The sequence below is a fragment of the Pseudorca crassidens genome, chromosome 8 (assembly GCF_039906515.1).
Source record: "Pseudorca crassidens isolate mPseCra1 chromosome 8, mPseCra1.hap1, whole genome shotgun sequence".
NCBI lineage: Eukaryota > Metazoa > Chordata > Mammalia > Artiodactyla > Delphinidae > Pseudorca > Pseudorca crassidens.
Window position 1 is genome coordinate 37,193,525 of NC_090303.1, and position 21,076 is coordinate 37,214,600.

The following is a 21,076-nucleotide window of genomic DNA, read 5'->3' on the forward strand; positions in this document are numbered from 1 at the left end:
AGGGGACACGGGTTCGAGCCCTGGTCCAGGACGATCCCACACGCCTCGAAGCAACTAAGCCCGTGTGCAACAACTACTGAGCCTGAGCTCTAGAGCCCGCGAGCCACAACTACTGAAGCCCGCGAGCCACAACTACTGAAGCCCGCGCGCCTAGAGCCCCTGCTCCGCGACAACAGAAGCCATCGCAACGAGAAGCCCGCGTACCACAAAGAAGAGTAACCCCTACTCGCCACAACTAGAGAAAGCCCGCATGCAGCAACGAAGACCCAATGCAGCCAAAAAGAAAAAAAAAAAGAAAACACGGTACATCAAAATTTATGGGATGCAATTAAAGAAGTGCTTACAGGGAGATGTGTAGCCTTAAATGCCTAATGAGAAAGAAGAAAGATCTCAAATCAACATTCTACGTTTTCACCTTAAAAATCTAGAAAAAGAAAAGCAAGACAAACCCAAGCAAACAGAAGGAAGGAAATAAAATAGTAAAGATCAAAATGGAAATCAGTGAAATAGAAAACAGAAAAAACAATAGTGAAAAATCAGTACGACCAAAAGTTGGGAAAAGAGCAACAAAATTGACAGACCTTTAGCTAGATTGGCCCGGAAAAAAGATACAGATCACCAAAATCATGAATGAAAGAGGAGGCATCACTGCCAACTCTATAGAAATTAAAGGGCCTATAAGGAAATATTACAAACAACTTTATGACAACAAATTTGACAACTTAGATGAAATGGACAAATTCCTGGAGAGACACTAATTGCCAAACTGACTTAAGAAGAAACAGAAAATATAGTAAATAAATTTAATTAATAATTAAAAAAAATAATTAATAAAATAATTAAATAATTAAAAAAAAAAGCCCAGGCCTAGCTGGTTTCACTAGGTATGAATTCTGTCATACATTTCAAGAAGAAATAATACCAATACTTCACAAACTCTTCCAGAAAATAGAGAAAAAATAAAACATTTCCCAGCTCATTTTATGAGTTGTGTCATTCTCATATCAAAGTCAGACAAAGACATCATTTAGAAAACTACAGACTAATATCCCTCATGAATATGGACACAAAAATCCTCAAGATTCAAGGTTACTCACACTCCAGTACTTTTAATGGCTATGCTATAATAACCTTTTAATTTATACTTAACACAAAAATTGTATTTGAATTTTAAGTATGAATGTTACTTGGAAACTGCTTATTTGTGCATTTGCTTACATTTTTGCCTTATGAAATATACCCTACTTAAAAGAGTACACAGTTTTAAGAATAATAGTAGAGCAAACACCTTTATACCCCATCCAGCTTTAGAAATAGAACATTCATTATAGTTTTAAAGATCCCTATATATTCTTTACCTGTCCTTGCTTCCTGATGAAGCCCATTTTCTGTAATTATTCACTTGCTTTCCCATACAGTTTTATTATGCCTGTATGTTCTGAACAATATTATTGCTTCAGCTTTCTGAGATTTTGACATTACCAAAATGTCAGGAGAAAACTTTAGACACGTGCCTTCCAGATGGCTATCATTGTTGCCAGTCATAGTAAAGATGCCAACAATGGCCTGCGGTAAATCATATTTTCAAAGAATGGGACACGAATAATGTCCTCTCATTTGAAAATGCATCAAGAATGAGTATGGTGAAATAAATTAACGTAAACAGAAATTTATATGCTTTCTCTAAAACTATTGAATGATTTTTGGAGGGACTAAAATAAACCTTGAAATGGATGGACTGAACTGAGTTTTTTATGTGTAGGCTGTAACAGAAACTCATATAATGAAAAAAATGACTCACTTTTTGGAACTAAGGCTGTTGAGAACTCAGATATCACCAGAAGGGAACAGCTAGCTTAAAGAGGATTTTCTCACTTTCTTTACTAAAACTATAATTTATTTGGAATGCACCTTTACCACATTTAAATGATCTGTGTGTTTTAAAACCATTTTCCTTGAAAAGGAGAGGTTTAACTTATGACATTCATTATGCTTCGAAGTACTTAAAAATGGGCATTTTAGACATGGGTAGCCTGTATGATGAATTCATAGATGCAGAGGACCTGATAGACAAACAGCTGGTCTATGAAACAAATCTGGAGATACAAATCCCTACAGGTCTAAAAACCTGCTGTTTTTAGTGAGTAAAATCCCATTATTCTTTGCCTAAATGGTTTTATTGAAGGGATATTTACTTGATGTCATGACATTGCACTGGTTAGAGAAATAAGTGTGATATATAGCCTTAAGAGCAGAGCTGAAAGTCATAGTGAATTTTATTTTATAGTTGATTGTACTTAGTTATACCACTGCATAAAATAATATCCTGAAGGCTGCAGGCAGATCAGAGAAGTATCGTTTAAAAGGGCAACACAAAAATACCCTACAAGATCATGGAATAAAAAGAAAAGTAATTGTTTACTTTTTATTAAATATAGATATATCTATTTAATTAGTCCTATTATAGGTATAATCTTTTAAAAAGTCTTACATTTTTATATTTTAAGAATATATAATATAGCACCTACAATATTTAAATTTAAAAGTAAAAAGTTTAAAATATGTTAAAATAAGTTGCTGTATCAGAGTACAGAAACATTAAGTATATTAATATTCTCAGACATTTTTTTGATTAGTCCAATTAATTACTAATTGCCACTGTTAACTAGTCCTTTTGTTTTGTTTAAATAACTACATTTGTGTAACAGAAGAGTAAAGAATACAGATTAATAGATAATTTTGGAAAAACACCCATTTTTGTATTTTTATGTTAAAGAAGTAACATATGTATAAGTATTTCTTCCATATTACTTTTTTTGAAAGGTGGGCTCTCTGAAAGTTTTGGTCACCCTCTTCCAAGGATGAGGCTTAATCCAATTCTGTATTCCAGAGATTATAGAAAAAATTAAACTAGATAAATAGATAATGTTATTATTTTCAAATTTTTCTCTTATTTCCTAGAAACTGAGTTTTACTGAGCTTAGAGGGCAAATGAAAGGACAAAACTAACTTAAATCTTGTTCGTCTCTGATCTTTGTCACATAGTTGAAGTTGTTTAGTTCTCCTGTTCTTAGTTCGGGGGAAACAAAAAAACACCACACTCGTGGGCTTCCCTGGTGGCGCAGTGGTTGAGAGTCCGCCTGCCGATGCAGCGGACACGGGTTCGTGCCCCGGTCCGGGAAGATCCCACATGCCACGGAGCGGCTGGGCCCGTGAGCCATGGCCGCTGAGCCTGCGCGTCCGGAGCCTGTGCTCCGCGACGGGAGAGGCCACAGCAGTGAGGGGCCCGCATACCGCAAAAAAACCCACAAAACACCACACTCGTACACAAACAAATAGTAGGTAAGTATCCTTCTCTTCCTCCTCCAAAAAAACCCCACACAAACCAAAAAACAACCACCACACAACCTACTTGGGTTTACTACCAGGAGTGTTGAATTAACAAGGGAGCATTAGAAGTTGTGTAGCCGTTTGCCTCCTGTTTACTTATTTGAAAGAAAACTAAAAAAAAAAATTTTGTTTGAGTGTAGTTGATATACAGTGTTGTGTTAATTTCTGCTATACAGCAAAGTGATTCAGTTATACATATACACATTCTTTTTCATATTCTTTTCCATTATGGTTTAGCACAGGATATTGAATATGGTTCCCTGTGGTATACAGTAGGACTTTGTTGTTTATCATTCTATATATAATAGCTTGCATCTGCTAATGCCAAACTTCCAATCCATCCCTCCCCCACCCCCCCTCCCCTTTGGCAATCACAAGTCTGTTCACTACGTCTGTGAGTCTGTTTCTGTTTTGTTGATAAGTTCATTTGTGTCATATTTTAGCTTCTGCATATTAAGTGATATTATATGGTATTTGTCTTTCTCTTTCTGACTTAACTTCACTTAGTATGATAGTCTCTAGATTTATCCACATTGCTGCAAATGGCATGTTTCATTCTTTTTTGTGGCCAAGTAGTATTCCATTGTATATATTTATCACATCTTTATCAATTCATCTGTCGTTGGACATTGAGGTTGTTTCCATGTCTTAGCTATTGTGAATAGTGCTGCTTTGAACATGGGGTGCATGTATCTTTTAAAATTATAGTTTTGTCTGTATATATACCCAGGTTACTTACTTACTTTTACTTTTTTTTCTTTTCTTGATATATCTTCTTTTCTGTTCCTTAGATAGTCTATTAGCATAGAGAAATCACTTGAACAATGCATTCTTTTGGTACTTTCTCTAAAAGTTACCATCCTTGTTGCTCATTTATTCTCTAGAGCCTTCAGAACTAAAAATACAAAAGTTGACATGCCAAAGATGACCATATTTCTAGCTTCTCAGCGTTATTTTCTTTCAGTAAGTTTTCACACTGAACATGATATTTTATATTTCTGTGTAGTATCTGTCACATTATGCACCTTGAGATGGAAATTGTTGGAACAAATTAACTTTTCAGATTTTTTCCATCCTGTATCATGTGGGAACTTTGCTGCAGTATTATAAAACCAAATTAAGATAAGCATAGTCTCTTTTAGATGCCATTCAAAAGGATTGTTTCTAACGTTAAATGATAAATAACAAATGGATTATTCTTTGGGTATTTTATTAAATACACATCTAGGACTACTGAGTGCTCAACACTAACTCCTAATGACAGAGTTTCCTATGTGCTAGACACATATGCCTTACGTAAATCTCTTTTCATCCTCATAATAACCATATGTGGTATTTACCACCATTTTGCAGATTAAGTGAAGCCTAGTGAGAGGTAAGTTGCTCGGCAAAAGTCAAGATTTAAATCCATGTTTGTCGAACGTCGACTGTGTAGTACCTGATGACAAGAAGGTTCTAGCTCTTATTTCAGCCTTTAATCATCAGGGTGTCATTTACAAACCAAGGATTTTCTGGCATTTAGTTTCAATAATATGATTCCATTATTCTCCTACTATTAAGGCTTAACTTGTATATAGAAAATCCAAAGATCAATACTACTGTTATTTTTCTCTGTCAGGCATCTCCAAGAGTTACTGTTGATGATTATTTGGTAGCAAAATTAGCAGATACTTTGAATCATGAAGATCCAACTCCTGAAATCTTTGATGACATTCAAAGGAAGGTATTATGTACAACATTTATCATTATATCTTTCTCGAAAACAATGTATATTTCTATATGCATGTAATTTGTTTATAAAAGGTTATTGAAGCATTAAGAAAGTACGGTGATAACTAAAAAGATGAGTTATGGTAATAATATCAGTACTTCACAATTACAAAAAAGGTAGGCCAGTTTTTCTTTGTTTATTTAATTGACAAATGAGGAAAATCCTTAGCTGGGTTGTTTAATTTGAATCTGACTGCAGGGCCAGATATAGATTCTAGAATTTTATGAATTGATGATGTATAAATAACATGATTCATTTATTTGAATATGTGTCTTGAGCCTTTATGTGTACTTGTTTCTTAGAGAGTACTACTTTCTGGAACATTTTATGTAACCTGCTGTCGTGTGACTTGTGTTGCAGTAGGACCTGTTTCAGTACAATTTGGGTGCTGGAGGGACCAGAAAAAAATTATTGGTTGTGACATAGTCTTATTACTGACATCTTGTTAATATGGAACCTGTAATTTATTACAGTAAGACCTCTATCTAGCTTTCGTTGAAATCTTATTAGTGGAAATCACTGCATTATCTGCATTAATGATTGAATATCTTGATTTATTTCAATAAGGTATATGAATTGATGCTACGAGATGAAAGATTTTATCCTTCCTTCAGGCAGAATGCACTTTATGTGCGCATGTTAGCCGAGCTGGATATGTTAAAAGATCCTAGTTTCAGAGGATCAGATGATGGTGATGGAGGTAAGGTGGCACACGTTGTACATTTATGTGTATATGTATTTTCCTGTATATATTCTGCTTACCAAAAAAAGTCCTTTCAAATAAGATAAAAAATGTTTTTGAAACCCAAATATAAATTGTAGTATATTTAAAAATCTGTAATTAAATGACAGTTTACTTACTATACTAAATTAAAATGTTAAAATTTAATAACAAATTTGAATGTAACTGTTGAAAATAGAATTCTTAAAGAAGCATGTTTTCTTGAGTTGTGTCACCCCAATGTTTTTATGGTAGTTTCCCTTTTGTTTATAAGTAATAATAGTCATGACTAGCAATAGGATTATTGAGAAGATTAAATGAAATAACAAGTGATGAATCTGAGAATATACCATAAACTATAAAACATAAAAATACAGTTTTTTCCCTCTTTAACTGTACCCTTTTCCAAATCCTGCCCAGTATAAGCTGGGAGAAGCTATAAGAGTCATTTATTCCAATCGTTCAGTTTTTTTCTATCTACATGTTATAGTAAAGAAAGCAGACTTTGTCATAATACTTAGATTTTAATCCTTTTCTTATTGCCTGTGTGATGTTGGCCAAACAATTTCTTTAAGCCTCTTTCTCAGCTGTAAATCTGGAATAATATTCTTCTCATAATAATATCTTACCTCAGAGTTGTCATATTTTAATGGAATTCTGTATATAAAAATGAAATATAAACTAAAACGCAAATATAAGTTTTTATTAGTAGTAAATAATTTGTTATTTAAGAATAGTGGGAGAGGCAGCACTTAGAGTACAGTTTGCAGATTTTAGACCTGATGACCATTTTACTTGTGATTCAGTTCAGAAGTACTTATTAAACTCTAATTAAATATCTAGTATTTGATAAACTTTCCAGCAAATAAGCAATGTAAATACAAAGTAAATGGGAAAGATTGGACTAAGGAATTTTTTTTTTTTTTTTTTGCGGTACGCGGGCCTCTCACTGCTGTGGCCTCTCCCGTTGCGGAGCACAGGCTCCGGACGCGCAGGCTCAGCGGCCATGGCTCACTGGGCCCAGCCGCTCCGCGGCATGTGGGATCTTCCCGGACCGGGGCACGAACCCGTGTCCCCTGCGTCGGCAGGCGGACTCTCAACCACTGCGCCACCAGAGAAGCCCTGGACTAAGGAATTATTTTAAGAGAGTGCTTTAATTATGCTTATTTACTTATGAATAGATTTTATGGACAGGACCACTTGAAGTTGGAGATATAATAGATGTATTAGATAGTGAGCACTGCTTTAAAAAATACCTCTATTATGGAAGCTTTCCAGCCTCCCGTGTTCTCTACCTATCCTCCCCACTCCCTAGTCTATATTAGTGAGATTTTACTGTTTATTTTTAAATTTTTTTCTATATATTTTTTTAACATCTTTGTTAGAGTATAATTGCTTTACAATGGTGTGTTAATTTCTGCTTTATAACAAAGTGAATCAGCTATACATATACATATATCCCCATATCTCTTCCCTTTTGCATCTCCCTCCCAGCCTCCCTATCCCACCCCTCTAGATGGTCACAAAGCACCAAGCTGACCTCCTTGTGCTATACGGCTTCTTCCCACTAGCTATCAGTTTTACATTTGGTAGTGTATATATGTACATGCCACTCTCTCATTTTGTCCCAGCTTTCCCTTCCCCCTCCCCGTGTCCTCAAGTCCATTCTCTAGTAGGTCTGTGTCTTTATTCCTGTCCGGCCCCTTCATGACCAATTTTTTTTTTGTTTGTTTTTAGAATCCATATATATGTGTAAGCATATGGTATTTGCTTTTCTCTTTCTGACTTACTTGACTCTGTATGACAGACTCTAGGTCCATCCACCTCACTACAAATAACTCAATTTCGTGTCTTTTTATGGCTGAGTAATATTCCATTGTATATATGTGTCACATCTTTTTTATCCATTCATCTGTTGATGGACACTGAGGTTGCTTCCATGTCCTGGCTATTGTAAATAAGGCTGCAATGAACATTGTGGTACATGACTATTTTTGAATTACGGTTTTCTCAGGGTATATGCCCAGTACTGGGATTGCTGGGTTGTATGGTAGTTCTAATTTTAGTTTTTTAAGGAAACTCCATACCGTGCCCCATAGTGCCTGTTATCAATTTACATTCCCATCAATAGTGCAAGAAGGCTCCCTTTTCTCCACACCCTCTTGCATCTCCCTCCCATCCTCCCTATCCCACCCCTCTAGGTGGACACAAAGCACCGAGCTGATTTTCCTGCACTATGTGGCTGATTCCCACTGACTATCTGTTTTACATTTGGTAGTGTATATATGTCCATGCCACTCTCTCACTTCGTCCCAGCTTCCCTTTCCCCTACCCTGTGTCCTCAAGTCCATTCTCTACGTCTGCGTCTTTATTCCTGTCCTGCCCCTAGGTTCTTCAGAACAATTTTTTTTTTTTTAGATTCCATATATATGTGTTAGCATATGGTATTTGTTTTTTTCTTTCTGACTTACTTCACTCTGTATGACAGACTCTAGTCCATCCACCTCACTACAAATAACTCAATTTCGTTTCTTTTTATAGCTGAGTAATATTCCATTGTATATATGTGCCATATCTTCTTTATCCATTCATCTGTTGATGGACAATTATGTTGCTTCCATGTCCTGGCTATTGTAAATAGAGCTGCAATGAACATTGTGGTACATGACGCTTTTTGAATTATGGTTTTCTCAGGGTATATGCCCAGTACTGGGATTGCTGGGTCATATGGTAGTTCTATTTGTAGTTTTTTAAGGAACCTCCATACTGTTCTGCATAGTGGCTGTATCAATTTACATTCCCACGAACAGTGCAAGAGGGTTCCCATTTCTCCACACCCTCTCCAGCAAGATTTTACTTTTTAAATAATCTAAGAAATCTAGTTACAGAAGTTTCCATGTTGTAATAACTTTTATATTGATTGTTGATCTAATATCTTGGTTATTTGTAAAATTGGGATAATATTTTATTAACTGGATTTGATTGCATAATTGAGGAAGTGTTTTTTTTTTAAGAGCACTTCTGTGGGAGATGAATAGTAAAATTCAGTGTACCTCAAGTATGTTATGTAGTATATCTATTTACTGTCTCTTGAAAAATCTTTTGCATAGCTGCTATGAAATTTGCAGTAGGAACTCTACTTCCAGAAAGGACTATTTAAAATGTTTTTATTGTTGATTTTGTCTACTTTAGAAGTTTCCTTAGTATTGTGAAACAGATTTGCTATCTGACCCAGGATGAAAGAGGATAAATTGAATCATAATCAGCTAATATATGAGTGTCTAAATATTATATAATGATGACAGTAACAATATATTCTCTGGGAGTAGGTTTTGATCCTATAGTGTAAGAACTTCAAATTCTTCTAAATTGACTTTTAGCTTCCATTTATATTTGTCTTGTATGCAACTAATGGAAGCAAATTATTTATGTTGTCTCAAACTTCTCAAAACCTCATACTTATTTAAAACACAGAGTAGCTTAAAAGTTTTTTTTCTGCAACTAGTTTTGATCTGAAGTAAATGTACTTCTATTATATATCAGTCATTGAGTAGTCCCTCACACCGGAATCATTGATTGTAGTTTGGAATTAGTGTATATATATATCTCTTTCGTCTTTCTAGGACATTGCTTTTTAACATTCTGTGTCGTAATTGATGAGCTTTTATATATTTTATAACTGAGAAATTGCCTAACCCTTTTTTGAAATGATTTGAAAAAGTATGTGGAATGATGGGTATAATATGAAACATTATTATTAAAAATGGCAGTTAGGTATATTATCTTTGTCAGTGTTTAGGTTTTAGGCACTTGTGACAACTTTTTCAAATAGTGATGCTTATGATTTTCTTGTCTTTATAAGACTGTTTAATTAAAAATAGGCCTTTGTTAAATCTTCTGGTTATAAATTCATTGTCTGACTTTTCAAATTAAGCTTCCTGGCACTTTGTGTATTTTTTAAAGTCCTGAAGTTTTGGCTACTTTTTAGACATTTTGAAATAATTACCTAATCTAGTGTTTAATATGTAGCTGATTTTAAGAAAATGCAGCCTAAACTGAGCACAGAATTAGTGGGTCAAATCTTACCATGTGTAATAGTATTTGCTGGTGGTTTTTCTTTGCTGTGGAAGAAATTTCATTCCTATTTAACTAGACTTCTGTAGGTAGGTAGGTAGGTGGCTGGATGGCGTGCTAACCCATGCTCTCTGTCCTCCTCTCCTCCCCTTTTTTCCTTTTCTCTTTCTTTGTTCGTAATTGCCTTCTTTAGTTAGTTCAGCTTTAAATTATTTTAAGAGTATTTTTTCCTACATACTTTCACAGCCTTTTAAAAATATTTAAATTGTGCTGTTTTAAATTTTAATTTCAGTCACGTTTTTCTCATCATGTCAAACAATAGTTTCTTTTGTTTTCTAATATTAATAACCAGTTATTAAAGTTTTGATTAAATGTGGACCTAGATTGGCTTTAGACTCTATTTCTGGATCTTATTATTGATCAAGAAAGTAAACTATGCCTTGTTTTGCTCCTAGTTTCTCTTTTAATTTGACATGTCTTTGGTGGGAAGACTTAAGAGGTGGGCAGACCACAGAAGGAGGTAGGAGGCATATAATTGAATAAGGAGGTTAGAGAACTGTTTGTTTACTCATTTTAATTTTCACCTTGCTGTTAACCAAGGGGTAATCCTAGGTGGGATTTCCTATTTTTGTGACCAAAGTTTTGAGGAACCGAGAAGTGTTCTTGGGCATTTAGAGTTGTTGAAGTTGGAAAGCAACACCAACTGCCTATTTCAAGAGTAATAGAAATTTCCTTTGAAGGCCCATCTAGAGATCCAAATTATAAATAATCTCTTAAGGGCTACAAGCCATACATTAACTTTAAACTGTTTATGAATATTGCTTTACCATATATTCATTTGTGTTTTTAACAGAGGGATATCTTAATTGGTAACCTAATTTGCTCAGATATAGACTAAAATTCTGAGGGAAAGATGTTAATTTTAATAATTCACTTAGTCTCTAACGTTAATTTTTAAAAATAATTTTAGTTGCTTTTTAATTAAATGACATTACACATGGGATTTTATGTATCTTTTGTTCTATTAATTGTATATTCATTTAAGAATCTAGATTTTGAATATTTTTGATCCAGATCAACCAAGAATAAGTAGACTTTATAGATATATTAAAAGTCAATCTATTTATCCTTCATATTAAAGAATAATTTTATTTGTAATATTAATCCAGTGGGACAGAAATAGCAAAATACCTCTGACATTTCCTAGTGGACTTCACTCTGCAGGTTTTACCTCATATCTACATTGTATTAGACAACTTAATATGATACTGTGAGAATAAAATATATAATAATTGCTTTCCTGTACATAAATACCTTTTTTTTGGGGGGGGAGCAACTTAGGTACATAACTATTTTCACTGAAATATCTGGCTTGGAAAACAATGGGAATAGGTGTTTGGGAATAGTGTACCACAATTTACTGTTTTGTTATATCTTGGCTTGTGTGACTTTTGTTCTTGGTGTTTGAACCTTAGATAGATAAAGCAGTTTCAAAAGTTTTTTACTGTATACTAAGTTGAATTTCCCTTCTCACAGAATCTTTTAATGGGTCTCCTACAGGAAGCATAAATTTGGTAAGTACTGTTATGAGTACTTTAATTAATAAAGTGGCCTGAAAACAATGTGAAAGACTGAGCCTTAACATATGTAAATAAATGATTTATTAGAAGTCCCCAAGTCATCCTTTGTAAGAAGTTGTTATGCTTTTAAAGAAATATTGAATTCACAAATAAGGGATCTGTTAATTAGAACTTAAAAATGACATGAAATTTTTTTTCATTTTAAAAAATGTGCTTAAGCCACACCTGAATGATTTAGTTGCAGGTGATAAAAAATGATTTTATTATTTTCAACCCCAGTATTTAATATTTGAAAATGACTCTGATCAGTGCTATGATGGGCAGTAAATTTGTGACATACAAATGTTTACACTGGAATTAGTTTTTTCTTCTTGTATTTAGAAAAGAAATATAAAATTAGTTGGGATATCTGAAAACTTAAAAGATATTTCTTTAAAGTCTACACTATAAAAGATTCAAGTTATTGTAAAAAAACCCTTTTTTTAAGCTTAGAGGGTTTTACAAGAATTAAGCAACTGTATTCTATGATTACAGGTTTAAGAATGACATGTTTTTAGCATATAAACTGTCATTGACATTTCATATATTCAAGGTGAAGTGTGAAACAATGAACATTTTAGTTCTTTTATATATCCATCCTTGCCATTGAATACCTTATTTCATAAAATGCTGCTGGAAAGAAATATTAGTGTTCTGTGAAAGTTTCAGTCCAGAATTTGTGGGGGATGGGCGGAGATTGTTTGCTTTGTTTTTCCTTCTACCTACAACACATTTTCTTTCAAACTTTTTGTGATAGCTAAATAGTTTAGAGGTCCATTGTCTTATGTTCCTCACTACTACATTTATTTCTAAAATTACTTTATTGTATAAATGTTCTATTATTGTGCAACGTATAACCTTTAACAAAACACTAAAGCAAATCAGCCATAGCGTTATGTCATATATTTAGTAACATTTTAAATGTTTTCCTAAATTATTTGGTATCATTACCATTTACTTCTCATATTCCACAGAGTTATAATGAAAAGGAATAGGTCCTAGAGAATGAAGAGTGTTAGCAATATAATGCCCATTATATAGAAAGTTTCCAAATGTGATGAAACTTTTCCTTGGTTTGAAATTTTTTAATATTCACCTTTGTAGTGCTTGTACAAGTGTTTGAACACTAGTAAAAAATATTTTTTTCTTCATTCCCTATTGGGAATAAATGCTTTTTTGTAAAAGAGATCCCTTTTATCACATAGTGATATAAACCAGAACAGTGTGGATTGAAAAAGGTCACACTTGAGGTCAGTGACTTACAGTTTTTTGGTTTTCACATCTGTTAAATCTAAGCTTTTAAGTAGCTAGACTGTTTTCAATTCTATTTTTTTAATACATAGATTTTAATGAATAGCTGCATTTTAAAAAATAGTTTAAGATTATAAAGAATTGTTTTAAAAACCATCAGATATTTTTCATGTTTGATGAAGATAACATTTATTAATTGTATTAAAATTATAAACTAGATCATAATAGTTTATTCCAGTATACTAAGCAAAGAAAATATTTAATGTCGTGGTTTACTCATTTTGTGATTGAAACTGACACATAAATTATAAACATTTTTAGAAGTGCCATTGTAGTTGTGTTTGCTCAATTGATTATCATAGTAAATTAGAATTTTTGGTTTTTATCTTAGCATAGTGTTAAAAAAAAAAAGCACTTTTTTTTTTTTTTTTGGTAAGGAATTCAAGAATCTTAACCCAAGAATTACTTTACAAACTGATTTTATTTCAGGACAGCATTAATGCACTTGTTTTGAAATCACAGTTTTCTATGACTAATCAATACTTATAGTTCTAAATCACAATGTAGTTCTATAGTTATTATTTCACCAGTTGTAACTTTATGTAGTCTAGTTGATAGTTACATATGCATTGTAACTGTGACTAATGGTTAAGAGATATCTCATTGGATTTTTTTAATCATATTTAATGAAAATAATATTACTTGCATATTTTAAATGTGCTAAAAAGACACTTATATATTATACAGAGTTTTTCAACAACTTCTGGGTTGCATAGTATATAAGATGCTAACGTGTTTAAAGTAATAAGTAAGCGGCATTTAGCTTTTTAAATGTTACCTGCAAGGGAAGGTTACCAATAATAATGATGTTTTTTTTTAAAAAGGTGATTGTTTTATATTCTTGGTGCTAGCTTGTAATTAGAAGAAGATTACAGTAGATAACAATCTTAAATTTTGTAGAATATTCCATTTCCTCTGGGGCTTCTATCTTTCATGTAAAAATAATACTAAAACAAAAGTTGTGCTGTTTCTGTCAAAATGTTTTATTGTAGGTCAGGTGAGCACTTAAAAAAATAAGTGCATTCTATATCTCTTCAAAGTATTTTCATTCACTTTATATCCTGATAGAATTGTAGAACAGGTATTACACCATTATAACATTGGGAAAACTGAGAAACAGGAAAGACTAGTTGATATGGCTAAAGTCTCTTAAGGTATCAGTGGTGAAGCCTGGACTAGACCTAATTTAATTGAATGGTTCTCCCACTTGATTTGTGGTTAATCTGTATGGAATTATCAAATTTTGCTTCTCCTGATGATCAGTCTTTAGTAGGTAGAATTTTGGCTTTCTTCTTAGACTGTAATTGCTTAATTTAAATGGCTTTGTGTCATATGCATGGCTTCATTTAAGTCATTTAGATGACTCTTAGTAATAACTGGTAATATCACATTAATACTCCAAAGTTCATTCAATCCTATGGTTTTCTAAGTGTAAAATATGTCTGAATCATATAATGTCTGTGTGTTATAGGTCCCCAACACCACTCCTATGTTTATTGATTTACTAAGAGGACTCACAGGTCCCGGCATAGTCATACTCATGGCTAGAATTTATTACAGCAAAAGGATATAAAGCAAAATCAAGAAAGGGAAAAGGTGCATGGGGCAAAGTGCAGAGAAAACCAGGCACAAGTTTCCAAGAATCCTCTTCCATGGAAGTCACATAGGACAGACTTAATTTCACCAGCAGTGAATATGACAACATGTGTGAAATGTTGCCACCAGGAAGGCTCATCTGATACTAAGTGCCCAGGGTTTTTATTGGAGGTGGATCACACAGACACCCTCTGCCTAGCATATACTAAAATGACTCCCAGAAGGAAAGCAGGTATTCAGCATAAACCACATTGTTTGTACAGATAGTTACGTAGAGTGAGCCACTCTTAGCAGTTAGGGAATGGAGGGAACTTTTTCTAAATCTGACTTCCCAGATATTGTCCAAGGGCCAACCTTGAAAGCAGTCCTTTCTAACGAGAGCAACTTCAAGTCTGTTGTGTTAATTCTTTTCCATACAGTCTGCCTTCATTATATGCGTTATGTTCCCTTCTTTGTATGTGTGGGTGTATGGATATGTAGCAAAAAAGTTTTAAGTTTAGAGCTAAAGTCCATAGTTAGAAAAGATTTATTCTGAATCGATCAGTAATACTTTTTGTTTATGGAATAATTTTTGAAAATTATTTAAAATATCTTAAACTGTGGATTCACTTCATTTAGTGAGTAATCATAATAATGGCTAACATTTTTTATGTTAGGCAGTTTTCTAAATGTTTTACATGTCTTTTCCTTTAGTCCTCACATAACCCTTTGATGTAGGTACGATTGTTCTCATTTTATAGATAAGGAATCTAAATTAACTAAAACTATTTCTAAGTTAACAACAGTGTTAAGTTAAAGAATACAAAGTTGGCTCTAGTATATTTCAGCATTAAAATTGAAATGTTGATTTAAGAATATGTCTGCTTATTTTTATCCACATTTTTTTTTTGCCATGTATTGAATATATATAATTGAGAAGAAGCAAATTATAGTATGTGGACAGGTAATGAAGGAAGAAATAATCTGATGTATTAAGTTGATTACTAAATTACTTTGTTTTATAGTTACTTAATCTTAGGTTCTCTCTCTCCTATTAGTATAAATAAAGAGGATTATTGTTTGGGGGGGAAAGATACAAATAATATAAAGCTTACATAGGGCAAAGATGAGTAGAGTAATGTTATATATGATGTAGAATTCTTTAACATTTTTTTTTCCTGTAAAATTCAACAATTTTGTGTTCTGATTCCCCCCCTCCATCACCCAGTCTTTAGATGACCTTTCAAATGTGTCTTCTGATGACTCAGTACAACTTCATGCTTACATTTCAGACACTGGTAAGAGACTTCATGGTTTAATTATTACTTAAAAACTATTGACTGTTACTACTCCTACATTATTTTCCACATTTATTTTTATAAATCATTTTTGTGTTCTGTAGTCATGTTTTCAAATTACTTTTTTTCTGTAACATGTTCTTCATTAAATTCTATGATATTTATTACATGGGTGTTTCCTTTCTTTAAGGTTGTCACTGTTATCGTTTGAAAAAGGTTAAATTTTAAGCATTTTGTCATGGCTAATAAACTTTGAAACCAGTCTTCTTTTTCTTTGAGTCTAGCTGATAATTGTCTGCATAATTCTTACTAAATTGTCTTGGGGCAGATTTTAGTTTAATATTTGTTTTCATACATGCAAAGTCAGATTAGATATCTGGATAAATGAAGCTTTTTGGTATAGGAGTTTATAGAAGTTCAACAAATGCTTGGATGAGGTGAGATTCATGACTGAATCAGCATATGTGCAAAGTGGCTAGTGAACTGAGGAAAAAAATCAATTTCCATCATTGTTATTGGGTTATTAGATAATGCCAATGCCGATTTTCTTATTTGGCTTCTCAGTATTCCTACAATATAGGAGTGTGTTTGTCAGATTACATACTGAAGTATAAACGTACAGATAAATACGTGAGTTCAATTTCATACTTATAATTTAGATAATTTGGAAAGAGATTTAATAGTACAAGTGTAGTTTTAAAAAGATCATTTGCATCTATTTTTTTAAGATCTTGTTTTCTTTTCACTGGAGCTGGAGTCTAATTTTCCATTGTGTTTTCTGCCAGATTTCTGTAATAAGTTATCTATAATTGCTTTTTCAGTTTTTCCTTTATCTTTTCCAAATAGTTGGTGCATACGTTGTTGTCAATAAAACCAGAGGGTCTAGTTGCGTTTCTTTCTAGCTTTTGATACATTTGTCTCACTTTTTCCTTCCTTAAAATTTTAAAATTCTTTTAAAAAACTATCTTCTTTGTTGAGTTGTCTTCGAAATATGAAAGCCTTTGTTAAAGTGCAACATTTAGAATTTGTCCTTTTATTTCTTTCTTCAAGTCCTTAAACTTTTGTGTGTAGAAGAAGATACTAATGTCCATATTTCATATGTGGATCTTTCTCTTCTCTGAGGGTTCTAGTTTTCTAGCTGCTTTGTCCATTCATTCAACAAGTATTTATTAGCTTCTTAAAAGATACGGAAGCATAATACTAAGCATTTTTAATAAATTGTAATTTCTGTCAGACAAATTTATGTATAAACACTAAAGGGGCAGCATAGTATAGTGGTTAAGAGCACAGCTTTTTGTCCAAATTGCTTAGGTTCAAACTCCAGCTCTTCCACCTAATAGTTGGGTGAACTTGGATGAGTTCCTTAACATCTCTGTATCTCAATTTCCCCATCTGTAAAATGGAATATTAATGATAATAATAATAATACTTGCCTCATAGGATTGTTATGGGACTAATTAACTGTATTCGTAATTACATGGTGGGCATTATATATTAGTGTTTGTTCAATAAAGATTTCTTTTATGAGTTGGGCTTCAGAGTCTCTTTGAGTCTGGATCCCATGTCCTTAACATCTGTATGATGGGAAGTAGAACTTAAGAGTCCAATGCTATTTAAGGAGTGATCCATAGACTACAGTGTACTGGCTTCTTCACTGAGAAATCTTGTTTTAAAAAATACTGGCTACGTTAGGCAATGTGTTTAGTGATGAGATTTATTTATATTCTGATCCTAGTTCCTTGTCTGGCTATGGATTAGGAACGAAGAGGTTGCACATCACCTGTTATGAGTAGTAACATTGTCCTAATGCAAACAAAACCTGTTATTTCCACTATAATATCTCACCATCATCTCAAAATATATGTAACCTCATTATCTTTTAAAATCAAATTACCTTTCTGTCTTAGTGCTTCTTTTATAATAGCCCCATTATTCTTCCTATTGTGCATGCATCCTAGTCATGATCTCCCTTGCCTATCAATTTGTGACAAATCTGATCATTCTTTTTTAGAATGCTTTCTGACATTCCTTTCTTCTTTCCTTTTCTATTTCTTGCTATTCTCCTTGTTCTTATTAACTCCTAATTGGTTATGGTTTGCTGCCTAATTGGCCCCTGCTTCCTATTATCCTTTCCCAAACGTATCTTGAACACAACAGGTGAATCCATTCCCTTGTTGCCTTGCTAACTCTGTTGAGTGATGGTGGTTCTCTTGGGTGATGAAAAATTGCTGTACACTTTGTTCCACATAGTCGAAAAATTGCTGTACACTTTGTTCCTCCGAGTGAAGGATATTTGAAAGAGGTGAACAGTGAATATTAGAGTTAAAGCCTCTGACAGCAAGATGACCCAGGTCTATCCCTAGTCTTCTATTTTGTCAAGTCAGGAACACTGATATTAGATGGTAAGGGAATGAAGGACAATTTTGAATAGAAAGTGCAAATCTTAGAAAAATTTTAATGAAAGGCTGGGAGAGGTTCCTGTCCAACTACGTTTGCCAGTATAGATTTGTAGCTATTATATTATTAAAATAATTTACTAAGAAGCTGCACAGACCCTTCTTTGCCTAATTATATACAAAATACAAATATTTAGTCAGCTCCAAAGCTTGGCCACTTTTTTTTTTTGTAATTATGGATCAGTATAATCTATTATTAGAAGAGCAGTTTATACTTCTGGTCAACATGGTAGTCTAAACTGCTGTGGGAAATCTTGCTTCCCACACATCTAAGGGCTGAAAACAACAGAATAAAAATAGCTAAAAGGGGAAATCTACAGGTGTAATAGACCATGAGGAAAAGCAAATTTAGGGAAATGAAGAGGAATTGAAGCCAAGGAGCTTATAGGAGCGTGAAGACTGCTGTCTTGATTTTGACAGCATTTTCATGCCCTCAAGTTTAGAAGAGGCAGGATGGGCTAAGGCAAGGAGAAGCTGGAACACAGTCATTTGCATAAAGCCCAGAGTCACAGAGGTGGCTTGATGTGAAAGAGGAACCAGAACTTAGCCTACTGTCAAAGGAAAGAACAAAGAATGTCAAGGTTGTGGTTGGGAATGGTATCTATCACCCATATGAAATTGAAAGCCTGTCTTGTATCACGATATTGGTGTGTCTAGATTCAGCCATCCTGAAGTGGTTGTGTACCACAGGGTTTCCTAGCCCAAGAGTATGTTAAAAATATTTGTAGAGATAAAACGAGGCAAGAATACCACACTATAAAAAAAGAACCATATGAAATTATAGAAGTAAAAAAAATTACTTATTGAAATTAAGGTGAGTGGCTGAATTAAGAAACAGACCAGGTACAAATGAGTGGAGACTGATAAACTTTTAGAGACCTGAAGAGATGATCTAGAATAGAATACAACACAGAGGGAAAAAATGGAACATGAGAAAGACAAAATGATTCAAAATATGTCTTTTTACTTAAGATTAGTACAGAATAGGAATAGGTTTTGATTTTTGAGACTACCTGGCTTGGATGGTTTGTGTCAATTAAGTAGGAAAATAACTATTTATAACAGTCTTCAGAATAAATTACACTTGTAAATTGTTGAATATTTTAAACAAGAAAGAGATTTGCCAAAAGAGAAGATAGGTCTTATCCTATAGCTTTTGCTTGCTGTTCAGTTAAAAAGCTATCGAGTTAGAGCTGAATAGTGAAGGCTAGTACAGAGGTTATTATTTTGTTTCTGTTGTTTTTCTTCTATTAAATTTAAGAGACTCTAATACTATAGTATGAGGTGGTACTGTGTTATCATTACTGATAATAAATAAAAGCTCATTGGGAAGAGAGTCCAAAGTAGACATCACTGTGTGGTTGGCAGTATCATCATAAACTTGTAGATCATTTTGTAATGTAGCCATCATATATAACGCATTATGGATGTGAGTACAGAGGATGGGAATCTATTTTATCCTTTGGTGACATCCTTTCGTCTCAGTCTGTCATTTCAAATTCTTCTTCATTTCATGTTGTCCTTTTTGTTTGTTTTTGTTCTTCATCTTCCTCCTTTCTGTGTCTTTTGTTCCTTTTCATTTTGTTTTAAATGACTAGTATATGCTGACTATGACCCATATGCTGTGGCAGGCGTTTGTAATGATCATGGCAAGACATACGCATTATATGCCATCACTGTACACCGGCGCAGTCTAAACAGTGAGGAGATGTGGAAAACCTACCGTCGTTATAGTGACTTCCACGACTTCCACATGAGGATCACTGAACAGGTAATGAGGTTTTTAAAGTTTGTGTACTTTACATTGTTTCCTGATTCCATGTTTGATTCTAAATAGCTCTGAGGGATGCTAAGGTATTGACCAAAGCTAAGTAAATAAGGTAAGAATTTTTTTATAAGCAACATGAATGTTATAATGATTTTGCACATTTAACCAATCAAATTTTAACCAGTCTTAACCATTGTGGACTAGTGATGAAGTATCAGTGGTATACCTTGGAAAATTAGAATAAGTGTATATTTCTGATATTAAGAGTGTGTGTATGTGCTGTGCTTTGCAGAGGTATTTGGGTTTGGTTTAAAGTAGGGATGGGGATCACTGGACATTTGGTGGTTTTATTTTTGGCAGTATAATTTAAAACTATGGTTATTTAAAATGGCGTCCTTTTCCAAGTGTTAACAGTTAAATCCTTGATCCATTAAGTTATGAAGAACCAAAATCTAAATTAAGTTTAACATTAACCAAATAATGTTTTTAATTCTTAACAAATATAACCCTCTTGTTTCATAGAAGTATGAGGACTCTTAAACATAACGAATGTAAACAAACTATTTCTCTGTTTTATTTTATTTTTATTTTATTTTTTGCGGTACGTGGGCCTCTGACTGTTGTGGCCTCTCCCGTTGCGGAGCACAGGCTCTGGATGCGCAGGCTCAGCGGCCATGGCTCACGGGCCCAGCCGCTCCGCGGCATGTGGGATCTTCCCAGACCGAGGCACGAACCCGTGTCCCCTGCATCGGCAGGTGGACTCTCAACCACTGCGCCACCAGGGAAGCCCTCTCTGTTTTATTTTTTATTAAATATTCTTTTCTTTTTAACTTAGAACAAAATAACTTATCACAGGATAAATTGGAATAGGTGTTCTGTGACATTTATTTTAAGTCATGAGAATCCTTCTTTCAGGGTTTTAAAATAAACAATTATTATTAAGCCAATAAAATAATAATAATTAATGGTGACATTTGATTGGGTGGACTCAAGCTTTGAAATGACAGTTTACTACTTAAGTAATCAGAAAGTATATATATATATATATATATTTTATTGTTGTTGTTGTTGTTATACGCGGGCCTCTCACTGT

The 21,076-nt window shown here is 33.5% G+C and overlaps 1 protein-coding gene across 5 annotated transcripts in view; it reads left to right on the forward strand.

The window, feature by feature from the left end:
• The window catches only part of SNX13 (sorting nexin 13), a 138,029-nt gene that overhangs the window by 79,101 nt on the left and 37,852 nt on the right, over positions 1 to 21,076 (forward strand). For 3 of the 5 annotated variants that reach the window (XM_067746220.1, XM_067746217.1, XM_067746219.1), the window contains 5 exons: positions 5,009 to 5,113; positions 5,729 to 5,861; positions 11,493 to 11,530; positions 15,690 to 15,759; positions 19,814 to 19,986. In XM_067746220.1, coding sequence (XP_067602321.1) covers positions 5,009 to 5,113; positions 5,729 to 5,861; positions 11,493 to 11,530; positions 15,690 to 15,759; positions 19,814 to 19,986 — 519 coding nt within the window. The remainder of the gene's footprint in view (positions 1 to 5,008; positions 5,114 to 5,728; positions 5,862 to 11,492; positions 11,531 to 15,689; positions 15,760 to 19,813; positions 19,987 to 21,076) is intronic. The other 2 variants (XM_067746218.1, XM_067746221.1) reach the window with 1 other exon arrangement.